Source organism: Bufo bufo, chromosome 3 (assembly GCF_905171765.1).
Source record: "Bufo bufo chromosome 3, aBufBuf1.1, whole genome shotgun sequence".
Classification (NCBI taxonomy): Eukaryota; Metazoa; Chordata; class Amphibia; order Anura; family Bufonidae; genus Bufo; species Bufo bufo.
In genome coordinates, this window is record NC_053391.1 from 219,783,775 (window position 1) to 219,809,994 (window position 26,220).

Here is a 26,220-nt window from a genome sequence, read left to right on the forward strand (position 1 = left end):
GCCCAGTGACGTCACGACTAGTATCAATGGCCTGGGCGGGGCTAAGCTCTGTTCACTTGAATGGAGCTTGGCCCCGCCCAGGCCAGTGATACTAGTCGTGACGTCACTGGGCCTGCAGTAAACAGCGAGAAGGCAGTGGCACTACTGCCAGCGCCGCTGCCTTCTCAAACAGCTGATCGGCAGGGGTCCCGGGTGTCGGACCCCCACCGATCAGATGCTAATGATCTATCCAGAGGACAGATCATCAGTTTAAAAAAACTGCAGAACCCCTTTAAGCATTATCAGAGCATTAAACATTTTTTAGAATGAGAACCTGTCACCATGAAATGCAATGCAGTGTTATAGAGCAGAAGGAGCTGAACAGATTGATATATAGTTTTATGGCAAAAATTATTCATCCAAATCTCGTCTCTTGCGGAGCTTGGCAGTCATATGGACGGTCTTACCAGTGACCGACAGCTCCTTCTATATACATACTGCCTACATGACCACTGAGCTCAGAAAAAGCTGAGAATTTTATGAACTTTAAATTTTGCTGAATCATTTCCATAAAACTATATGCTCAGCTCCTTCTGCTCTATAATATGTCTGCCAATGCATTTTAATAGCGACAGGTTCCCTTTAAAAGGGGTCTGCCTTGGTTTTCTGGGAACCGTGTATTACATACAACTATGCCTAAATATAAAACCTTTAGGCTAATTTAACACAAGCATGTTTGGTCCGGGAAACATGCTCCATGTGCCGGACACATTTCCTTGACTAGAAGTCACAGTATCATAATCACTTAAGATGCCATCAATTCCTGCCTTACCGCGGGTCTTCTGTACTGTACTCAAAGCATTATACTGTACAGCAGACCCATGGTCAAGCATGAACTCAAAGCAACATGGATCAGTATAATGCTGTGAGTCGAGGTCAGTGGAGCAGTGTTCGGTCTGGGAAATGCAGGCCATCATACGGAGCGTGTTTCCCGGACCAAACATGCTTGCGTGAAATTAGCCTTACATGACTGTATCTGTGTTTGTGGTCTACAAGTCACGGATAACGGCAGTGGGCATCCCGCTTTATCCCTTCTGCAAATGCCTATTCTTGTTCGTAAAAAGGACAAGAATAGGACATGTTCTATTTTTTTGCGGGGCCGTGGAAATGCTGCTCCATTGAAATGAATGGGTCCACATCCGATCCGCAAAAAAGAAAATTACGGGTCAGATGCGGACTGAAGCCATGGTCGTGTGCATGAGTCCTTAGGCTAGAACGCTTACTTACAGTGAAATTATTTCAGGACTGTATTTCAAATGTAGAGAGAATTCTATAAAGACTTGGAAGGAGAACATTCCAGCATCTTGAGGACATGTGAACAGGAAAATGTGTACCAAGCTCAATGGCTAGAAATAAGGACCTGGATTCCCTAAGATATGTATGTGTCTAACAATAAGATACAGTAATCCCCCCACTATCCTAATAGTAGATAGTATCCAAGCAACGTTCTGGAGATCCAAGCAGAAGACAGCGGACACTGGCAACAGGAGGAAGTGACAGACGGGAACAGAAGGGAAGAGAGTGGGGGGAGAGGAAGACTCTGGAGGTGATGCAGACTTGGTAAGAGAACATGAGGAGAAGATACCCTGAAGAGCTCTGACACCAGATGGGCACAGGACAGGCTACTGCACACACAGAATTGCTGGATCCTTGCCCGTTCTCCAGACCATGCTAAAACCCTGTAACTACATATAGCGTATATATAGAGTATTGGCAAATTGTATGTTACGTCAAACTTATGGACAGATGCAATGTTTAATCCTTAACCTGTCAATCACTACACTCTCCGGTGTAAGCCACAAGCTTGCAGATAGGGGGGACGACGACAGAGACAGACATCCCCCTTATCCAGACCCCGCAACTGGCATCACTAATTCATGCAGTTATTTTTTCTAAAGGCTTCTATCACAGGAGGGGGCACTCGCTGCCATATTAATTGTTAATACCTTCATCCCGCTGCCCTTTCCCTATGGGACTTTTCATGTAGCCCAGCCACAATGTCAGGAAGGAGACCACACGCTGAGCTGTCTCTTTAACTCCATGTCCCCATGGGAGACACCCGAGAGGGAGGGGCAGACCGGAGGTTAGAGATGCAATCTCATATAGTAGTTGGCTACAAATCAACCTTTGTAAAATCAGCAAACAATCCAACTGGCTCCACTACACAAACGCGGCCTACCAACTACAAAACGCTCCCAAGCTTCTGTTATGTGGAGACTATGGAACATTTTTATTTCAGTCTTGGCAGAGAACGGCTCAGATGGGTTTGATTCCTGGATTTTGCTTATCCGGTGATTATTCTACTAAGCCTATAGTGGTAGTAGTATTAGTAGATCACACTTTCACAGTCGTTACCATTGTTGACTTATTATTCCAACATTTTCCATTTTTACACATTTCTATTAGGCTACTTTCACACTGGCGTTTTAGCTTTCCGTTTGTGAGATCTGTCATGGGCTCTCACAAGCGGTCCAAAACGGATCAGCCCTAATGCATTCTGAAAGGAAAAGGATCTGCTCAGTTTGCCTCCGATTAGTCACCATTCTGCTCTGGAGGCGGACACCAAGACGCTGCCTGCAGCGTTTTGCTGTCCGCTTGACGAAACTGAGCCAAACTGATCCGTCCTGGCACACAATGTAAGTCAATGGGGACGGATCCGTTTTCTCTGACACAATCCGGCAAAATAGAAAACGGATCCGTCTCCCACTGACTTTTTATGGAGTTCATGACGGATCCGTCTTGGCCATGTTACAGATAATACAACCAGATCCGTTCATGACGGATGCATTATTGTAACGGATCCATTTTTGCAGATCCATGACGTATCCGCCCAAAACGCAAGTGTGAAAGTAGCCTTATACATACTTAAAGGGTTTGGCCACTTTCTAGTTGTTGTTGAGCAATGTGTTTGTGAGATAATTATATGACACTTAGGAATATAACCTTTGTTGAAATTCTGCACCATTTTCTATATTTTATAAGGTATACTCCCTTATTTGCCAAGTCTTTTGTGCTGTCCACACAGAGGTCTTGTTCATAAGATGGCCGCTGATGGAGGGTCATGTGACCAGGCAAATCACCTCCATGTGATATCGCCTCCATTCAAACACACTGCACCTGCACTAAACTCCAGGTGTAGTGTATCTGAATGGAGAAGACATCACATGGAGGTGATTTGCCTGGTCACATGACCCTCCATCAGCGGCCATCTTATGGACAGGACCTCTGTGTGGGCAGTACAAAAGACTTGGCAAACAAGGGGGCATACCTTATGAAATAGAGAGTGCAATGTAGTCATCTTAGTAGACAGAAAGTGGTCAACCCCTTTAATAAGATATTATAGTTATAGATGTGTCTGTCCCATATTAGTGGGTTAAAGTGGTCTTGTCCGATTCAGACGACGCAGCTTTCTGTCTGTGTGCTATCCGGACTGCACCCGCATAGCACACGGCCATCACTCATGGATTCCAGGGTGGGCGTAACCATGGAAACAAGCAGTGTACAATTTGATGGAAAAATGAATCCAGCCAGCAAAGGAAGCAATATGAACAATCACAATACATTACTAAGTGGCTTCTACTAACTTTCTCTACATGAGAAATACAATTTGCTGAAGTGACACAACCCCTTTAAGCCTGTCTAAAGCCAGTCATACACATTCAGTTGCTGTCGGCAGACGGCTATCTCTCCCAACTCGCCCATACACATATATGTTCTGCAGATCTGAACATATATATGTATTTAATGAGGAGAGCTGAGAATACCGCTGCCAGACGCTTCTGATGGTCAACTTATCTCCCAGGAGAACAAAAGTATCAGATGAAAATATTCACCTTGTCCAATCCTTCTCTCCCTCACCGTCATCTGTCTGGGAGAGTCCGGAACTTCCATTTACATTAGACTGTCGGCCGAACCCATGGTTCTCGACAGTTTGCTCCAATAACACACTAATGTGTATGGGAGCCTAAATTGTACGCGGTCTTACTTTTAAACAGCATTAGCAAATGTGGGTCTATGCTCTAAATTTCTAACTGTCATTATCCTGGCTTCAAGAAATAAGTCAGCTGAAATGTGAAATGCAAGCAAGGCAAAGGCAGATGTAAATGTGGCTGCAATTACCGAAGCATTTGACTTGAACAAAAAACAATTGACTGAATATGTGATGTGAATTTTAAAAGTCTAGTGTAACATGCTGAAATGAGACAGATGTCAAGGAGCGATGAGCTAAATAAGCAAAAAAACAAAAATCTAAAGTCTAGGTGGCATTGTCAGCAGTCACTAATATACAGCAGTCACTGACCACATATTTTATCAGATTAAAATTATCGCAGGGTTTGACCCCTTTGATTAATATACACAAGGCTAACTAATAAAATGAGAACAAAATGGCATCTGGCACAGTCTGCCAACGAATGGCATGGTAAGAACATAGTCTGCTGACAGTTGGCACGAGTGATAAGAGGGAGTGAAAGATCAAAAAATGAATCAAATTGAGGGCTAAATAAATGAAATGAAGCAAGTGGAAAAATAGAAAAAGTGTAAGGAGGAGCTTAAAGTGAAAAGAAGAAAAGAAACCATGCCCCTATTCCATCATACCTCCTCAATAGAAACACCACATATAGTTAAAGTTCATAAATGACTGCTTTCTGGGAGAAAGCAATAGTCCATGCAGCATCCCGGAGATTTTTGCAACTTGTCCCGGAGATGTCCTCTTTTCCAGCAGCCTCCTGGTTGTTCTGGGAAAGTTGGTAAATCTGGTGATTGGTATGGCCTTTCCACAGGCCTGCACTGCCACTTAAGGCCCATTTAGATGAGGTGATTAACGACAATCACATTTAGCGATTTGAATCGCTATACTATTTGCAGGGAGGTTCCTACCTCCTCCAACTTCTCAGACACTTCCTCTCTCCACCGCTGCCACCATCATGAAGGGAGCCTACTCTCCAAGTGCTTACGGCCTCTATTTGCCTGCAATACTTCTCACAACCTGGGTTTTACACAGGGGCAGTAGTTCACAGATACAAGCCCTTCTCCCAATGGTGGAAAGGGCAGCATCTTATAAAGACTAGCTGCTCTGCCCATGTGAGTAACCTAGAACCCCCACGTCTATGCATTCTCATGCTCTACTGGGCCCACCTACAATGTCGCTCCCAACCAATTATGGTACACAGGACAGTACTCCCCCTTCACATCTCAGATTGGGCATGGAGCATCCAAACACTTGTTTCCAGGAAAGCCGCCATAACCAGAACAATAAGGATATGAACACGTCAATATATATAGCAGTTTCTTATCTTCTAAGTAAACCTTCAGTGAGCCGGGAAAAAACAATTCATCAAATAACGTTGGAACCTGGCAAGAAGGCATGTTAAATGGGCACTCATATAGCCACTTGCTCCTGATGAAGGGGAAACATTGATCCCCGAAACGCGTTGAGCCACTTATCTGCTAATAAAGGTGATTTGATCAGAAGCACACTGCCTTGCTGCCATCATTCACTAAGACTCTACACACGATCCTGGCCAGGGGGGAATCGTCACAGGTGTTTTATGCTTATCCTGCTGACGACCCCCCAGTGAAGTAAGTGCCTCACTGGATGTTTGTTCATCCATTTTATTCCTTTCTTTTAACCCTTGGTTTTTAACCTTCACCTTAAACCCTCTGTGCTCACCACAGCAGGGACCTCTTTATATCTACTATTTTTTTTTTTTTTTTTATTATATTAAATTTTTTAACAATCATTATTATTAATTCACTTTATATGTTTTTTTACATGAAAGGTTTTTTATATATAGAAGCTTTTGACCTACATGCATAATATGCTAGCACTCTAGCACCATGATATATAAAAAAAAAAAATTTTAGTGAATTTTTTGTGCTTTTTTGCTCGGTTTTTGGCGCCACTCCTGTACCTCCTCCCCACCCCTATTTTTGTTTTGTTTTTTCAAAAATCTACATTGAGTGCTCCACTTGGACACTTTTTGGCTGCCACCCTTGCACTACCTAGACTTCAGTCACCACCACTGTCGGCGCCTACTGTCAGACACAGGAGGATTCTTCTCTCTAGATCCTTTAGTGTCTGAATAAAACCTCCTCCTTTTTTTCTCTCTCCTTTTCATTTAAATGGGCACTTCACCACCTTACAAATTCAAGTGATTTTGATCCCGTTTTCTGTCATTTGGTAGTAGTGTTAGTTTAGGACTAGGGATAAGCGAACTTGAACTTAACCGGCTTCGGGTGGGTTAGGAAAACGGAATTTAACGGAATGCAAAATTGAAGCCTTTAAGCGGCATTCTGTTTTGATCTGTCATAATAGAAGTCTTTGGCCAAGCATAACGTATCCGCCTGGACTTTGTTTTCCCTCCTGCATAAAAGAAACCAGACTGATCCGTTATGCTTGGCCATATATTTCTATTATGACGGATCAAAACGGAATGCCTCTTAAATTTCGTTAATTTCCGTTTTCCTAGCCCACCCGAACCCGGTGAAGTTCGGGTTCACTCATCCCTATTTAGGGACATTGATGCAGGTTGCGAACATGTTATCTTTGCCAAACATTAACTACTACCTCAAGTTTAGCATTTTTGCAGTTCACAGCCTGGCCTTGTGATATTCGGAATTCGGTGCCAGTATTCATCTGGTGGGCTGAGCAGCCAACCTTACCATATGGTCATGGAAGAGTGCAGTGCAAGAAGGACACTGCTGGAAATTGTATATGTACTGACAGATTGCTTTTGTCAGACCATGCCCTTATTGCCGTAAACCATGCCCCTTTCTTGTGGTGTGTATCTAACAAAAAGTCGCAAGATTTTACAAAATAAAAGTTTCACGTAACATCACTTGTGACTTTTTCTTGGCGTAAAAGTCTTGCTAAATGCCCCCCTTGGTTTACATGAATACTAGTGACTTCATCTTTGCAAAAATGAGAAGAGCTCAGAGGACAGATAATATATTAGAAAAGTGAAATTTCCAACGGACCAATCAGATAAGAGTACTCGATGAATGACCTCTTAAAGAAGACCCGTCGCCCCTCCTGAAATGTCAGTTTTAGTAACTACCTACATTCCCCCTTTAAAAGCAATTCTGGAACATCTATTCTTAAGACTATGTTGTGCCATTCCTGTATTATTCCTGCTAGAAGTTTACAAATTGCCAGCAGTCTGCAGTGGCGAATGTGACTTACTCTGCCGAGGTGTCAGACTGTGCAAGGACACACCCCAACTGGAACACCCATCTGTACTTTTACTTCTGGCAATTCATTCATAACTTCTACTAGAAATAATAAAGGAAAGGTACATCACAGAGTCATAAGAATAGATGCTCCAGAACGGTTACATGGGGAATGCCGGTAGTTACTACAACAGCCATGTCTGGAGAGGTGACAGGTTCTCCTTAAACCTTCAAAAATATCAGAAAGAAAGGAATAGCAAGCAAGAGGCCCACACCTTCTTAAAGAGCCGTCCAGAGTCCTCGCTGACTTGACCAAATCGAGGGATGATGTTATTCAAGTAGATGTCACTTAATGTAGCATGATTGCGGCTCTCTCTTTTCACTTGTGTGAGGAGCAGGTTCCAACAGGTCACTGGAGAAAGAACATTTTGATCCTTCCTGCATTAAAAAAAAAAATAAACCATACATATAATTAAAAGGATTAATAACATTCTCACAGAAAACTGATAAAAAATGAAATAATGCACAAGCCTGACCATAATAAATTATTAAAATCTTCACAGCCTCAAATGAGCAGTTGAGGTGACCTCCAGGAGACCATGTCACCCCTTCCTATAAACATGCATACGCGTGAACAGGCCTAGACAAGGGCTAGTTTAAGACCATGGTCATAACTTTACACCTGCAGTAGAGTTGCCAAGCCCAACCCGAAAAAGGCCTTATGGTCAAACAACATAGGGATTAGCGATGCCACTAGTTTCGGTTCCTCGTTCGTAGTTGGCCAAGAAATACATCTACAACTAACAAAATACAACCATATCAAATATAAATAGAAGTATAAACCCCCCCTCTGTGTCTCAGAGTCATCTTCCTCCGTGATCTTGTGTGCAACTGCAAATTAAAATGTCCTTGATATCTGTACTGTACAAGCTCACATCTGGAAAGGGTTAATCCCACCTCTGGCAACGATAGGCAAAGTTCACACTAAGCCCGTTGAAGGGGAGGAGGGATTAAAGGGATTACTGTTACATTGGGCTGTGATGTTCTTCAACCCCCCACATGAAGTCTAGAGTGAATTAAACTGCTTGGGATTTATTCTGATTTTTGAGAATAGATTTAAGGTCATTTGTAGGATGCAGATTAGAAAGGTCTATGAAAGTGTATGGATAAACACACAGTACACAGAAAGTATCCAAACACTAGCCAAATGCCGTGCAAATCATAATATGAAGCAGCAAATATATTGGCCATAAACCGGCTTCTTACAGGACATCACATGGGGAGGACATTTTCAGTTGTATCCGATTTGTTGTTTGCGCTCTTGCTTTACTGTTGGATTCATACATAGTTTTTAGGCAGTTTATGATTACTTTTGCCTTTTTTGAAACGTCTTATTTGCAGAAGAAATTTTAACATGATGTAAAGTAGAACTGGCTTAGTTGCCCATAGCAACCAATCAGATTCCACCTTTCATTTTCCAAAGGAGCTGTCAAAAATGAAATGTAAAATCTGACTGGTTGCTAAGGGAAACTAAGCCAGTTCTACTTTTCACCAGTTTGATAAATGACCCCAATAGTTTTTATAAAGTCAGGACACATTTTACATTAGTTAAAGCACTTTAAGGAACATTAAAGGCCCCTCATACACACGTACAGTTATCTGTACCCACCATTTCTGGCTAAATCAGCAGTTTAAGGCCTCATGCACACGACCGTTCCGTTTTTTGCAGTCCGCAATCCGTGGATCTGCAAAAAATGGAAGCCGCCCGTGTTGCCTTCCGCAATTTGCGAAACGGAACGGGCGCTGGCAATATAAATGCCTATTCTTGTCCGCAAAGCGCGGACAAGGATAGGACAGGTTATATTTTTTTAGCGGGGCCGCGGAACGGAGCCACGGATGCGGACAGCACATGGAGTGCTGTCCGCATCTTTTGCGGCCCCATTGAAGTGAATGGGTCCGCATCCGAGCCGCCAAAACGGCGGCTCGGATGCGGACCCAAACAACGGTCGTGTGCATGAGGCTTAAAGAGGACCTTTCACCAGAATAAGACATCTAAACTAACTATACAGACGTGTAGAGCGGCGCCCAGGGATCTCCCTGCACTTACTGTTATACCTGGGCGCCGCTCCGTTCTCCCGTTATAGCCTCCGGTATCTTCATAGTTAGGCTCCACCCAGGGGAACCTGCCGGCGTCTCTTTCTCCTATGCTGTAGTGCTGGCCAATCACAGCGCTCAGCTCATAGCCTGAGAGAAAAAAAAACCTCTCAGGCTTATGAGCTGAGCGCTGTGATTGGCCAGCGCTACAGCATAGGAGAAAGAGACGCTGTCAGGTTCCCCTGGGTGGAGCCTAACTATGAAGATACCGGAGGCTATAACGGGAGAACGGAGCGGCGCCCAGGTATAACAGTAAGTGCAGGGAGATCCCTGGGCGCCGCTCTACACGTCTGTATAGTTAGTTTAGAGGTCTTATTCTGGTGAAAGGTCCTCTTTAAGGTGTATGAACAGATGATGAAGTTGTAGAGAAAGATCGGGTGGCTTTGAAAACACGTACACACTCCGCTCCTGTTTTGGGAGAGGTCAATTTATGTTGCAGATTTCTGCCAATGCTGAGGGCGAAATGTGCAGAAAACCCACAGTCTTTCCGCAATGCGCAGTGACCTGGTGTGGATTGTGCTGTTGTTAAATTCCGCCAGATACACTGTGTATTTTTTACTGTGGAAAATCCATATTGAACCTGCCATGTGTGGCCATACCCAAAGGGAGAGATTGATCAAAACTGGTGCAAAGGAAAACTGGCTTAGTTGGCCCTTGCGACCAATCAGATTAATCCTTTCATCTTCCAAAAGAGTTGTGAAAAATGAAAAGATGAATCTGATTGGTTGCTAGGGGCAACTAAGCCAGTTTCCCTTGGCACCAGTTTTGAAAAATCTCCCCTCAAGTCTTTTACAAATCTTGTAGAGAACATAGGTGTTAATTTCCTCCTGATGTTTCAGACAGATGAAGAGGCAGGACTTGGCTATGGGGTATGACACTGAGTCTCTTCTTGCAGCCAGAAACAGGATTGAGAGGGAGGGAAAAGGACTAAACTCCTAGAACACAAAAGAAGAATTCTGTATATTTCTGAGTTTTGATACTAATATGGGACAGATTAGGACCAAAATAAGGAGTCTATTAAGGGTGGAACTGACACAGGGGCTTCATAAATTTGTTATTTGACCGAAAATGCCCATATTTCGCTAAGTATTTATCATATAAAACATGTTTACATTGATAAATCTGCCCCATAGTGTCATGAAAAAGATGACTCCTCATGGCAGGTGGAGATACATTTACAGTAATTCAAGTTCCAACCAAATGTTTTGCTATCAAAGCTCTAATACACTATGCTCATTACTCACAGCGACATTGCTTTCTGTTTCTACATAAATTATGTCTGGAATATACCACGTCAAGTAAAAGTCAGGAAATCTGTGTTACTTGTCGCAGCTTGCTCTGCTTTTTACAACTTACACATTCTTCCCCTTTTTTGGTTTCAAATACATCCAGGAAGTCCACAAAAAGCCCTTTACATATTTTTTAAGAAAGTTAAACAGTAACAGCGCTAAAAAAATCCTTCTTGAAGGGGTTGTCCGGAATTGGTGATATTTGCTTAAGTGCACTGTAGTCAACTTAATTGTTCATACATGCCTGCATTACCTTTATTTTCCTTTTCTGATGCCCCGTATTCTAATCTCCAAACTCTGAGCCGGAGGTGCGCTCTCTCTACAAGTTAGTAACGTACCGGGCCCCTTTGTGGAGAGCGAAGCCTCTTCTCCCGCTTCGCAAGGAGCCTGGTGACGTCACCGGCACCCACGAACATTATTTAGAGCGCAGAGAGGGCGGGTAGTAGGTGGCAACAGGCTGCCGCTTCGCAAGGAGCCTGGTGACGTCACCGGCACCCACGAACATTATTTAGAGCGCAGAGAAGGCGGGTAGTAGGTGGCAACAGGCTGCGCTAAGTAACGGCGACGTGACGTCACCGGCACACAAGAATATTATGCACAGAGCAGGGAGGGAGGTTTGTAGGAGGTAACATCAGGGATATGTAACGCCCCTCTGGTCCGGTGACATCACAGGGCATTGTGCAGCCTTATCTAAGAAGATAGAGAGGAGGGATATGTGGGCAGGAGGCGGAATATAAATGAGGGGGGGGGGGGGGGATATCACGGAGGAGTGGAGACTGATCTGACTGACAGCCCGGACGCCGCGATGCCTTGTGGGATCCACAAGGCAGTGCGACAGGAAGTTACCACAGATATACACAAACATGTCAATATTCAGTGGGGGACCGTGGAAGCACTGGAGAAGTGCTAAAAATACAGGAACACAACAGGGGGACCTTAAATCAGCTAGACATGGTAAAATATCACGTTTTTAAAAATCTATTTCAAATTGGGTAAGCAATATAAATCAATTACTGTGTATATATATATATATATATATATATATATATATATATATTTATTTATAGGAACTAGATAGGTTAACTGCACGCGAGCCAATCGTGGAAGTTCTCATCCTTAAAGGGAATTTGTCAATCTTACAAAACTGCTGATGCTAGGTAGGGATCAGGGTTTGAAGGACAAACATGCCTTTTGTGGAAAGTTTATTATCGAGAGTAGTGTGAATACGAATATTTATTTATTTCATGCTCCGCACCTTTAAGTGTCCTGGAGGCGGTTCTTCACTGTGAAGTGCTCTCTGCTTTAAGCAGCTTCACAGCCCCTCCCTCCTGCTCTGAGTGACACATGTATCATCCAACCAGGGGACCTCTACATCTGTCACTCAGAGCAGAGGGGCGGGGCTTCTCATGCAGCTCAATGCAGAGAGCACTTCACAGTGAAGCTCCACCTCTTGGGCCCTTCCTTGCAGGAGCAGAATCTGACAGAATAAAGGTTCAGGTTCACACTAGTTCTGATGAGAAAAGCTTCACAAAAAGTATGTTTGTACTTCTCTCCTCAGCTTCTACCTAGTGTTGTGAGCAGTTTTGCATAGTGAAAACTGCTGACAGACTCCCCTATATATAAATACAGAGTACACAGATTTGAAGTCCATTGTCCCGAAACACGTTATTTGGACCATTTTGCTTTTATGCCTCCACCATTGTGGTTTTAATCTCGACTTTTGGAGGAAGCGTTGGATAAAGGTCTTCGTTCTTCTACTGGAATGTACAGTTTTTACTAAAACATCATAATGTGAAGTTCTCTTTCCTAGTCAATTTAATTTTCTGACAGATTTTTATTCTATTCTCTATTATTATGGGGGCAGCCATCTTGCCTGAGCTGCTGGTGATTTAGAGATATACTTTACAGCAGTCACATGGACCATAGGAACTTGTAGACTCCATAGCAGTGAACGGAGAGGACACCGTGCATGCACAGCATGCTCTTAGTTTACGACTGGGCCCTGTTCTCTCAATAGGAGAGGATCCCAGCGGTGGGACCAGCACCTCTCAGATGGTTATATATATCCCACCAACATACCATAAATGTCCTAGATGGGAATACCCCTTTTGAGAAATAAGAGTGCCTGCAACAAAATTGCTCAATGTATTGCAATCACTGAGGAAACCTTCCCTCCATTTATATAGACGTGGCACCGAATTACACAATAATGGAGATTTCAGAAGTGGTCTAAAAGAAAAATTGTCTTCGTTGTCTATAGCAACCAATTACAGTGCGGCTTTTACTTCTTCTAGTGCTCTTGAACAATGAGAGTTGTGCTGTGATTGGTTATTACAGACAACAAAGACAGTTTTTCTTTTTAGACCCTAAATCGGACCCCATCATCTCTACTTGGTGACCATTTATAAGCAAGCACTATTTGTACAGGGCACTTTACCACAGGCCTGTCATCAACACTGGAGTACAGGAAAACAGGCTTAGTTGCCCATAGCAGCCAATCAGATCCCACTTTTCAATTTTCAGAGCTCCTTTGGAAAATGAAAGGTGGAATCCGATTGGTTGCTATGGGCTAATAAGCCAGTTTTTCTTTACACCAGTGTTGCCAACTCTCCCCCTGTGACTCCAGTCTGTGATGGGGGCCTCACATTTTGTCACTTTGTGCATGTAGCACAAATGTTAGTATCCATAAACCTGTCCGGAAAAATGAGGCATGATCTCACATCCTTCCATTTTACAACGACATTACCTCAGGAGGACAAAGGACTACACATGCTCTTTCTTCTACCCTATTACTGCACATCTCCACCAGAGGAGACAACATCCTGTCCACCTGCATGGGTGGACACTTTCATCAAATCCATATTGACCACAATTCACGCTCCAGGATATCATACACAAAGCTGGAGTCATAGTTGCTTCATGATCTTAAAAGGGGTTGTCTCACTTCAACAAATGGCATTTATCATGCAGAGAAAGTTAATACAAGGCACTTACTGATGTATTGGTATTATCCATATTGCTTCCTTTGGAGGCTTGATTCATTTTTCCATTACATTATACCCTCGCGTACATTGGAACCAAACCAGAGTTCGGGAAATGTTTTTTTTACAGTGAAAATTGATTTATGGAGTTATTATGCGAAGTCTCGAGAGACTTCGCAAAGTAATAACTTTGGCTCATACTAGGAGCCAATACATTCTAATACTGTACGGAGCGCTCGCTCCGTGCAGTATTCAAACAAAATATTATGCAAATCGACTTTGGACGTTTCATCCGAAGTCGATTCGCTCACACCCAGTTATGACCACCGCTGCAGCGCAGATACAAAGTGGCTGGGACAGGAACTGCTGCACATGCATGTCTATACGCGGACCCAGCCACCAGAGTACGGCACTTTTTCCTATAGTGTGCAAGCTGGATTGCAGGGCTGTTGTAACCATGGATACGAGCAGTGTATAATGTGATGGAAAAATTAATCCAGCCAGCAAAGGAGGCAATATGGAGAATCACAGTACATTAGTACGGTAAGTGCCTTGTATTAACTTTACCTACATGATAAATGCCATTTACTCAAGTGAGAAAACCCCTTTAAACCTTCTATACATTTAAAGAAACACCATGGGCAAAATGGATACCAATATCTAATGCAGAGTACAATGCCAGGGGTGCGAGACGGGGTACACGATAGAGATTCACTCTTTGGTGACATTCCAATCTCCAGATCATAAACCACCCACTTGGGCACCGCATAAGGCATTATACAATACAAGCATTTTGCCTGTAGTGCTTCCTTGAGTGTTATTTAAAGGGTAGTAGGTAAACAAAGGCAACAATATGTGATGCCTAGTTGATGAAAGCGCTTGCCACTGTGTGATGCAAGAATACGATGAAGAAGAGGTACAATGTTGTCTCACACAAAGGCATTCTCCATCGGCAGCAGGCCTCGGGCTACAGGAGGCGGCATAATCACTAGCTGTGAACAATTTCCAATCATTTTCTGGTCTCTGATTCTTTTTAGACTAGGTTCACACCATGTTTTCCTGTACTGCAATTTAAATTTTTTATAAAAAAAAATTTAACATGAGAGCCTACGGTTTACGACCCTTAGCAGAAAAAAAAAGTAAACTACTCAACTATATGGCTGAAATGAGCCTTAAATACATTGTATGACAAAAAATTATATTACACAAATTAATACAGAGTAATTTTTTGGAAATAAACCTAACCAAAATCAGGAATCAGTAGAAATTCTAGCCGTTTCGTGGCCCACTTGCTAGTACAGTCCTACAAAAATGTGGACTGTTGGCATGCATGTATCTCAGGAGGTGTTCTAGAATCTCCAGCATTTCTGGTCCGGCAAAATATGCATCAAAAATCGGCTGTCTGAGCACGCCCACAGAAATGGGAACAAAGTTCACCAAAAAGTTACCCAATAGTTTTTGAGTACTTATCTTGCTCATACAATTTGGACTGAAAGTGTTTTCAAGTGGGAAAAGGGATGTTCGAAATTTTTTGTGAAAAAAATCCAACTACATGGAACATGATAAAATAACAGAATGTCCGGGAACTGGACTTTTTTCCTTCTCAAAACCATCTGTCATTCTCCAAACAGTCTCCATTTGGTGGCAAGTTGAGCACTCTGCGAGCCTGCTGCAAGATCTGCTTTCCAAGTACTTCTGGCCGCACTTTCCTGTGCTCCATGACAAGACTGACCCACTTTTAAGCTGTTATGTAAAAAAACAGGCTGACCCTCTGATTCTCCGAGCTACTACTGGAATCTCAACAATTTCACCAGCCTCTGCACAAAACATCTGCTGTTTACTAGGATCGTCAGGAAGAGACATATGCCAGATCCCGGTACAGCAGAGTTAAGTTCTGGCCCCTCCTGAACGGAATGGCCTGTGTTCTGTTAAAAAAGACAAAAATGGCAGATTTGTCTTTTCTACAACATCTGTCCCTGGCTTATATAATAAAATAAATTTGCATTAGATGACACCAAGTGTGAACTGTCAGTGTACACATTCGAGATAAGTTACCAGCAAGGACAACTGGAGTCAAAAAAGTTCTGTTAAACAGGTTATTAGAAAAATGTTCTTATATCCTCGGTAGGGGACATAAAGCAGAACTATTAGACTTAATCACTAATCCATAGCAGCCAACAGGACCACAAAAAAGGGTGTAAAAGAGGGCAGGGTGTGTTTAAATTCACCCCAAAGTGGGCAGTCTATGGGAGTTTTCTGGTTGTTTTAGGGTGGTCTTGGGGTATGCCCCATAGGTGGGGCTTAAAAGGATTCTGTCAGCCAGATTTTCACTACAGAGCTTTTCATATCAGTCTCCTTGATAAGAATAAAATAATAGTCAGCGCAGTGAAAGACAACAGATCTGACCATACAGGCATCTATGATAGCAGAACAGATCAGAAAGGGAGGTGATACCAAAGGAGTGATCTCCGGCTTCTACAAGTTGATGCTATCATTCTATCAGGACCACTTTCTATTGACTATTAGGGAAAAATGGTCCCGAGAGGTTGGCCCCCTGAATGATGCGCAGTGGTCCGAAATACTGTCTAAAAGCCCCTTGTTATCACTGTGTGAGACACACAGACTGTCACAACTATACTTAATACACAGGGTTTACAGAACACCTAAATTCCTACATAAGATAGGGGTACGCGACACATCTAACTGCCCAAAATGTGATATGTCGGAGGTGCATATAATGCACATGTTTTTGGAGTGTAATGCCATAGGTCCCTTTTGGAATCTAGTGTTCGATGTTATTTTTCAGGTGTTCAGGATCAGAATTCCAGTAGATCCTTTGATATGTGTATTGGGCTTGTTACAAGACGAATTCACCACCGATCTCAATATTGGCATTAGTAGAACACTGTATCAAGCTAGGAAATTAATAGCCAAATACTGGATAAGCACTACAGTACCAACTAAGGAGGAATTTATTGCACGTCTGAATGTGATAATTGGACATGAAAGGGGGGTATACTTTAAAAGAGGTATGAGTAAGAAGTTTGAGTCTATATGGGGACCATGGTTGAGAACGCCAGGACTACCCACTGGACGTCTTCTGTCCTTGGAACTGGGGGGGGGATGCCTAGATTATGGTGAAGTGTAACACGATAATGGGATGTTATGGATGAACGGGTTATGGTGGAAACAGAGGTAGTTGTTTCTCAAGGTGTGTGGAGGAGAAAAATGAGCTGACATTGTGGTGCGGTGCAGGTTGGGGGGGGGGGGGGGGGGGGGTTACACTCTTCTAAGTTTGTACTTTATGTATTAATGTGCCCAAGTTGGGTCTTTACTCGTTTATGTCAATGTATATTTGATGTATGTCTATCTATACGAATGGAAATTATTATTTTTTTAAAATAAAAATAACTTGATTCAAAAGAATAATAACATTTATTTATATAGCGCCACCATATTCCGCAGCGCTTTACAAATTCATAGGGTTCATGTACGAAACAAAACTAACTGGCTAATATGCAACTGAAACACTAGGAGTCAGGGCCCTGCTCTCAAGAGCTTACAATCTATGAGGAATTGGGGGTGACATATAAGGTAGTTGATTGTGATAAGTAGGATTTGAGCCATTATTGAACTGACAGGAGTAGTGCCGGCCAATCTGCTTCGGGTTTGGGACTAATTAGAGGATCGACTTCATCCCAGAGAAGTTGGTGGGGGGAGGTTTAGTCGGGGAATAGTCAGTTTAGGTAGCTTGATAAGCCTGCCTGAAAAGATGTGTTTTTAAGGCACGTTTGAAGGTGGAGAAGTTGTGAATTGACCTAATATTCCGGGGCAGAGTATTCCAGAGAGTAGGTGCAGCTCGAGAAAAGTGTTGAAGACGGGAGTGAGAGGTACGAATTATGCAGGTTATTAATCTTAGGTCGCTAACAGAACGGAGAGCACGAGTAGGGTGGTAGATGGAGATGAGGGAGGAGATGTATGGAGGTGCAGCACTGTGGAGAGCTTTGTGGGGGAGGGTGAGAAGTTTGAACTGTATTCTGTGGTGGATGGGCAACCAGTGAAGTGACTGGCACAGACTAGTAACATCAGTGTAGCAGTTGGATGGATAGATTTGCCTGCAGCATTTAGGACAGACTGAAGGGGGGAGAGTTTAGTGAGAGGGAGACCGATTAGTAATGCGTTGCAGTAGTCAAGACGAGAACGAATCAAGGCAACAACAAGAATTTTTGCAGTTTTCACTGTAAAAAAAAAAAGGGCTGATTCTGGCCATATCCTTGAGGTGCAGACGACAAGATCGTGTAAGTGATTGAATATGGGGAACAAAGGAAAGATCAGAGTCAAATGTGGCCCCAAGACAGCGGGCATGTTGCACAGGAGTTATGATAGTGCTGCAGACCGAAATTGAAATATCAAGTTTAGGTGAGTTAGTTGATGGGGGAAAGACAATAAGTTCAGTTTTTGATAGGTTCAGTTTTAGATACAGAGAGGACATGATGTTAGAAACAGCTGCCAGACAATTACTGGTGTTTTGGAGTAAAGCAGGGGTGATGTCAGGGGATGAAGTGTATAGTTGGGTGTCGTGAAATCTACTGATAGTCTGTCCGATGGGGGCTGTATAGAGGGAGAAGAGTAGAGGACCTAGTACTGAGCACTGAGGAACACCGACATCAAGAGGAAGAGGAGAAGAGGAAGAGCCAGCAAATGATACACTAAATGAGCGACCAGAGAGATAGGAAGAGAACCAAGAGAGAGCAGTTTCCTTAAGGCCAATTGAGTGGAGCATGGTGAGGAGGAGTTTTATGGTCTACGGTATCAAACGCTGCAGAGAGATCCAGCAGAATCAATAGCGAATAGTCACCATTTATTTTTGCTGTTAGGAGATCGTTAGACACTTTAGTAAGGCCAGTTTCTGTAGAGTGAAGAGGGCGAAAGGCAGATTGTAAGGTGTCAAGAAGAGAGTTTGCAGAGAGATAGCTTATTAGGCGAGAGTAGACAAGACGTTCAAGGAGTTTAGAGATGAAGGTTAGAAACAGGTCTGTAGTTAGCAGCACAGGTCGGGTCAAGAGATGGTTTCTTTAGTAGTGGGGTGATAATAGAGTTTTTGAAAGAGGAGGGAAAGATACCAGACAAGAGAGAGAGGTTAAAAATTGTAGTTAGGCGAGTGATGACAGCCGGGGAGAGGGACTGATGGAATAGGATCACTGCTACAGGTTGTGGGTTGAGGAGAAGAGAGAAGCTTGGAGACTTCTTCCTCTTTTATAGGGTCAAAAGAGAGAGAGCATGTGGAGAAATTGGAGGGAGCAGGATTAAAATTATTTGGGGACTGGGAGATTATTTCCTGACGGATACTGCCAATCTTGTCTCTGAAGTAAGTGGCCATGCCATCAGCGCAGAGGTCAGTGACAGGTTCTAGAACTTTAGGGCTTAGAAGGCAATGAAAAGTGTCAAATAGTAGTTTTGGGTTATTTGAGTGAGGAGATGAGAGAGGTGAAGTACTTTTGTTTGGCAATGTTGAGAGCCGAATTATACGTTTTGAGCATAAATATATAATGGAGGAAGTCTGCTGATATTCGCGATTTTCTCCATAAGCGTTCTACACATCTGGAGCAGCGCTGTAGAAAACGTGTTTCAGGTGTGTGCCAGGTTTGCCGTGTTCTGTGTCGAGAGGGATGGATTGATATTGGAGCAACTCCATCTAGGGTGGTTTTAAGGGTCTGGTTGTAATGATTGGCAGCCAAGTCTGGGCAGGGGAGGGAAGTGATTGGGGTAAGAGCTAATTGTAGGGTGTTAATAAGTTGCTGGCAGTTAATGGTGTGTAGGTTTCTGTAAGTGTGAAAAGTAGGATTGCCATGAGAAAAGTGATAGGTCTTTATGGTAAATGAAAGAAGATTGTGGTCAGAAAGTAGGAAGGATAAGTTACTAAAGTTTGAGACTGAGCAATGACGGAAGAAGACTAGATCAAGTATATTGCCCTGTTCATGCGTGGCAGAGGAAGTAAGTTGTGATAGGCCAAGAGAGGAGGTTAAAGAAAGAAAGTGAGCGGCTGATGGGGAGATAGGATCATCAATGGGGATATTAAAATCATCCATAATAAGAGTTGGTGATTCAGAAGATAGGAAGGGAGGAAGCCAAGCTGCAAAGTGATCCAGAAATTGGTGGGGGAAGCCTGGGGGACGATAGAAAACTGCAACTCTCAGGGGGAATGGATGGAAGAGTCTAATGGTGTGAACCTCAAAAGAGGTGAATGTGAGAGAAGGTACAGGGGGAATGACCTGAAATGTGCACTGTGCCTACTCCTCCACCGTGCCAGTCATCAGGTCTGGGGGTATGGGAGAAGTGAAGTCCACCATAGGATAGGGCAGCAAGGGAAGCAGTGTCAGAGGGTTGAAGCCAGGTTTCTGTAAGGGCTAGCAAGTTCAGAGAGCGTGAGAGGAAGAGATCGTGGATTGTGGGTAGGTTGTTACGGACCGATCGTGCGTTCCAGAGTGCGCAGAGACTGGAGAGGATGTGCAGTTAACAATAATCAGATTTTTGGAGTTTGTGTGTGGCAGAGGAAAAGTTAGCAGCAGAGGGAGGGCCAGGATTTGGTGAAATATCCCCTGCAGCTAGTAGCAGGAGAACTGAAAGACAGCAAGTGGTTGAAAGATTTATATTGGTGTTTTTTATGCAGCACCGTAGAGGAAGATGGGTCAGTGTAATGTATGAGGGTATAAAGTGTATGGGAACTGAACAAGGGGGAGGGAAGGAGAAAGGGACTGATGTGGAGAGAAGGGACAGAGGGTGGAAGGTGTGGTTGAATTTGAAAGTAGACAGCCATAGTGATGAGAAGAGTAGCCAGAGCCTGAGTGAGACAATATCGTAGCATACCTGTGCTGTGTGTAACTTTGTTTGAGTAGTACACATAGCATCTCCGTCTACTGCCCTGTCTAACTGCCATGATTAACTGCCAAGTGCTTAGGCAAAATTGCGCTTTGGCAGAGATGGTGCTTTTGGCTCGTGCTGACCCCTGCGAGTGCTTCCCGTTAGACTGGGTCTATATTTATAGGAAGTGTGATCAGAGAACTAGGGGTAATTTAGCTCATTAATCAATTAATCTAGATGAAAATATACTAGTCTTACCCCCACATGTCTTTTCATTTTTGCTAAAAATCGCTTTTATTTGTATGCCAATTACCTTCATAAGGAGCCCAAGGGGCTGTCCCTCCGGCCGTTGGAGCCCAGCGCCGCCCCGCTGTTAATTATTCACTCCTCTCCTCTGCTTTTATTCCCCCCCAGTAACCAGTAATCTTGCGCATGCGCCCTTGATCCACATGTCCGGGCCCGTGCGGTGTCCTGGCAGCAGCCTCATCCAGGGGAATCGCGCATGTGCCAGCTGTATGCGCACTCCGCTCTTCCTTTCCAGGTCGAGCAAAGCGCGCATTACAGTAAGGGGATGTTCACACAATGGATTTTGAAAACACGCCGATAAAATCAGTGCAAAATCCACACGTTTTTTCTTTTTTCAGTGTGTTTCTTCATGCCGTTTTTGAAACATTTTGGAACGTTGTTTTTTTCTTTTTTAAGCAATAAGTGTTCACTTCAATACAAAGCTGCATTTTCAGCTAAAGGTTTCTGGCGCAGCCCTGCAGCAAAATACGCGCAGAAAACAAATAAATAAAAAAATAAACGTATGGACTTACATGGAGCTGTTTTTTTACTCTTCCCATTCATTTCAATGGGAGATTCAGCCCCAAGATAGGGCATGCTGCTCCTTTCCCCCCCCCCCCCCCACACTTCTTTCTTACACATAGGGAAAAACAAAAACACAAGTGCTGCTTCCCATTGAAATGAATGGGAAGCTGTTTTGAGTCTTTTTTTGGAGCCGATTTTGAGGCAGAAACGCTCTATAATTAATGTAAAAAAACTGTGTGAACTGGCCCTAATATGTCCTGGGAAAAAAAGACTAAATATGATCTTTTGTTATATTAAAGGAGTTATCCAACCCCTATAAAGACCCCCCTAATGCACTCGCCCCTCAGACAGATTATACTGACCCCACTTCCCGACACCCGCGTGGATCCAGCTCCCCGCACGGCCGCCACTGCACCTACCTGTCGCATAGATCAAAACATCCAGCGATAGGGGGGGCAGCCAATAGCAGGCCACAACAGAGAGGGACCTCCGTAGCATCACCCGCGATGCTAGGGAGGCTCGTCCTTGTCACAGTCTGCTATTGGCTGTCCCCTTCCCTGTATGTTTTGATCGGCCTGACGGTGGAAGTTGCAGCTGTGGCCTTGCAGGGAGCAGGAGCGACGCGGGTGTCGGGAAGTGGGGCAAGTATAACCTATCTGAGGATCCCGGGCATTAGGGGGGTCATTATCGGGGTTGAATAACCCCTTTAATAAAATCAATCGAGGAGTGAGATGGCCCTGGTCTGCCAGGATAGGGTACGTGACATCACTAAACACTTGAAGTGACATCACTAGTTTATCAACCAGCCTGAGGGTTTCAGCTGTTCACATGGGTAAAAGTGGTGATCCTCTCATTTTCTAGATTCTTTAGCATTTCTAAATTGTGCTCTCTGAACTATGGTACTCTACAGAGCCAGATTTCTATGGATTAGAATATTCTTCCAGGTTACTAACTGATCCCCAGTCCAAATTATGACGCATGCATCAAAATATATCGTATGTGGTCCAATTCAGCAAATGTCACCTCAATTTTTTTTCTTTATTCACGTGTTATGTTGAGCTCATATACAACATGCAGGGAAACCTCTAAAATATGCTTGTACATTCTGTCCTGGAATTCTATTATTTCTGTACCTGAAATTCGCTAGCACATAGTCGCTATTTTATACTCTATGGCACAGCTGCAATTGGGTGCTCTTGATCACGGAAATTAGCATTCTGTTCCAAATACGCGATTATGGGTTAGCGATAGAGTATAATTAAATTCCTAGACAGTGTCACTGATCACTAGCTATTACAGTGGGGTGACTCTGCTAACAGGAGCCAACCAAGCAGCTTAGCTCGCTCCAATATGGTAGAGATCGAGCACGAAGCGGCTTCTAGTAAAGCAGATGACATGCTTTTAATGAGAGCTGATCATCAATATAGGAAGTCAATCGGCGCTCGCTTACTTCACTATCACTAGGCGATTATGGGGGTGTTCACCAAACGATTGTTTCTAAAAAAAAACTCCCCTCATAGATGACATTCTCTGTCAGCAGCACTACCCCCGGTCTACACAAGGGGATGAGCTGGTGCAAAAACCTCATCCTTTTGCTCGCAGAGAAGCTGAAGAGTCCATGTGAAATATCACGCACGGCAAATTGATAAGGTATGTATTTTTTTTTACCCTGATTAACTCCTGAAAGGCCTCAATTTTAATGTTAGATGCTGCGATCAGTGATGAACGCAGCGTCTGAGGGGGTTCAATGACCGGGGCGGCACGATTGCCTTTCCCAGTCATTGTGCTCTCTACATACAATGGAATGCGAATTGTGACAAAGTAATCCACAACACATCAAATTTCTTTGTGAAGTTTGGCAAAGCAGTTAATTCAAATTTTTGATAATAACTTCACTCATCTCTACACGGGGCAATAATCGATCACAAGTACAGTAATTATTAGAGTACAGTAATTATTAGAGTAAGTAATCTAGCTCCATTGCTTTAATTTCTCTCTCACTTGAACTGTTGATCTTTGGCTCCACGCGTTTTGGAAAGGAACCGCTCGCTGAGTTTCTCCAGGTTACGGGAATAATCCATCTCAATCTCAGCTTTCTTACGGAAGAAGTCCTGCAGATCCTGGAGGAGTTGGGTGCGCAGGTCACACTGCTGATCCAGACATTTCAGCTGCTCCCACAACTGGGCTCGGATCTCTATGGGTGAGAAAAACAAGTTGTTACACTTCTGCACAATTTCTCAAGTCTACTTGAATGATGCACCCACAAATCTGCCTTCGGCACCTAACTTATTGGGGTGTTTTCTGTTGAGTTTCTATGCAAGACTATTTGTTGACCCAAGGAGTAGCCAGACTCAAACTCTCAAGCCTATTATTCTGCAGGGTAGATCCAGAAGAGCATCTCAGCTACTTCTTATGTGGCAGAAGATTGTTGGTAGGGAAGCGTTCCCTCCCGGCAATCGTCTGCTCGCTAGTGGAGGAGACCATTGCTAATACATGCAGAAATCTCCTCCGCAGCATGGGGAGGAGTGGTCGCTATGCCACTGTTCGTCTCCATGCTGTATAGTGGTTTGCCGGCGGCAGATCTTTATTAGACACCACAATCTGCCGCTTGCAAACGTTAATCTTTTAACCTGTCAAAAGATTTGGATTGCCCGATGAACGAGCATTTGCTTGAGCAATAGGCGGCAGAATTACACTGCCAGTTGATACAAGCATTCATGCGAAAAATCAGAAGGTGTAATACAGGCTTTACATTTCACTGTAATTCTTTCTGCCAGGTTTTTCCCACAGATTACAGCTGATCACTAGGAAACCCAAAAGGGAGACACTTTGAGATCAGCTTATTGTCAAGGGTACCATTCTATCAAAAAATTATTATCCAAAGTGAACAACCCCTTTTTGCAATAGGTAATTTTCGGAAATATATTCCTTTAAGGGGGTTCTTTTATCTCGCTGTCACTAACTACAGTCCTGACCACCAGTTGGCCGGAAAACAGTGAAGCGTGCCAGAACTTGCTCCATTGCAGTGCATGGGGGCTACTGACACAGTGGCGCTCTCAGCTGTTTCTGGGTCAGCTGGTGGTAGAGATTGTGCATCATCTCGCCTTAGTAATGGTAAGATGAGACGTCCCCTTTAAGTAAAGGATACACAATCTGCAGCCTGGATGTCACCTGCAGCCCCGAACCATCTGGCTTGTCTGTTTCTGATGACTGTTCACATGTATTACCCATGTCAGAGAGAAGAAGAGCCCTGTATGATACTCCAGAAAGAGTGGAGATACACAAGTCATTTCTTCCATTCTATAGTGGCCCTGGTGGTAGAATTGGTACAATCTGACAATGTGGCCCTTGGGCCAGAAAAGGTTTTGCTTGAGTTAAATCATCGCTGTTAATGACCATTATCTCTTAAGATAATTAAGTAGTCCTTCTCTATTAAAGAAAAGCCTGGGGACCCAGTTTCTCAAACCACCTGGCTATTGGCGGTTATTGCCAAAAAAGCCAAGCATATGGACAGAGAATATCATGGTAAGATAACCCTAGGTTTAAGCGGTTATTACTGGAAAAAACGGGAGACAACCAGAATGGAAACCAATACCATCCTCAGCGTCTCTAGGCCCGTGAACTACAAATGTACCAAGCAAAGCAATGTTTTATATATATTTTTTTTATTTAGCAGGAAATGCTTTTTAATGAATCCTGTTTATTTCAGCCTATGTATTAAATAGCAATATTCGTATGTAGATAAGTGAAGATCAACTACTTTAGACAAAAACAGATAAAGAGCGGATAGATACAGCAGTGGGGCAAGCAATCATGCAGACAAGCCAACATTTCCAAATTCCTGTTCCCTAAGGGCTTCCAGGTATTGTCCAAATATATTAATAAGTGCTATTTGATGGCCCAGAAGGAGTCTAATCATTCTTGATATGGTTTTGCTGTTGGTGTTAATCTGCATAATCCTCTTGCCAATAGCCCAAAGCAAGTGACTATTGTATTCATTGGTGTACCTGAGAGTCTGAGCCTCAAGGCTACTGTCATCTTTAATACAGAGAACAGAAGTAATGTGGAGCAGGTATGGAAGATAACAGAAACTCTAGGCAGAAAGATCACACTGAAGAAATGTTGACAAATTTGAGGTGAAGAATAATGAAAGATATAAAACGGTTGCAAACAAACAAAAAATAAAATTAAAAAACAGGATAAATCAGGTCAAATGCCTGTGTATTCCTCAAAGCAAGAAGGTTATAATTCTCTTCAAAAGCAAGAAACCTCTTTAAGTGATCTCCATCTGTGTACTCTTTAGAAAACAAACTATCTTTAGGTCAAGATGAAATTGTACTGCTGTTGTCATGAGACATAAAACGTAGGATAGAAAGAACCTTGTTACTAACCCATTTGGTTTTGTGAAGCTGAAGAACATTCTTTGTCCTATCACGAGGGATGGACAGAACATGGTAGCCTTGAACAGCTATGTAGGCAACTCCAGAACATTCTTAGTAACACTCTTAGCACCATCTAACAAAGAATTTTTCCTGGAAGGTCACATAGATTTTGGTACCATATTTTAAGCAGTACAAATGGATCACAGGTTCAACTCTATATTGTAATACTGCTTTCTGTCAGTCTAAAATCACATAATTGTTCTGGTCAGACATTGCCTCAGATGGAAACCTTTAGTGTGAAACCCATCTTTTCATATCTCTAGGTGGGATGGCTGTACATTGTCTCCGGCACACTCACTGTAGCAGTAGCAGTGGGTCTCCGAGTGTTCCCACAGCAATGTCAGGAATTTCCTGACCCACTCAGATTTCAATGTAGCAGAGCATAGTGGGGCTCAATACTGCTTTGTTCAGCTGTGCCGAGCCCACAATGCTTGGATTCCTGACAGCCCACAATAACCCGGGCAACAGACAGTC

The 26,220-nt window shown here is 43.3% G+C and overlaps 1 protein-coding gene across 2 annotated transcripts in view; it reads right to left on the reverse strand.

The window, feature by feature from the left end:
• The window catches only part of SRGAP2 (SLIT-ROBO Rho GTPase activating protein 2), a 133,579-nt gene that overhangs the window by 46,593 nt on the left and 60,766 nt on the right, over window positions 1-26,220 (reverse strand). For both annotated transcript variants that reach the window (XM_040423961.1, XM_040423960.1), the window contains exons 3-4: window positions 23,306-23,498; window positions 7,485-7,647 (exon numbers count right to left, since the gene is read on the reverse strand). In XM_040423961.1, the coding sequence (XP_040279895.1) occupies window positions 7,485-7,647; window positions 23,306-23,498 (356 nt within the window). The remainder of the gene's footprint in view (window positions 1-7,484; window positions 7,648-23,305; window positions 23,499-26,220) is intronic.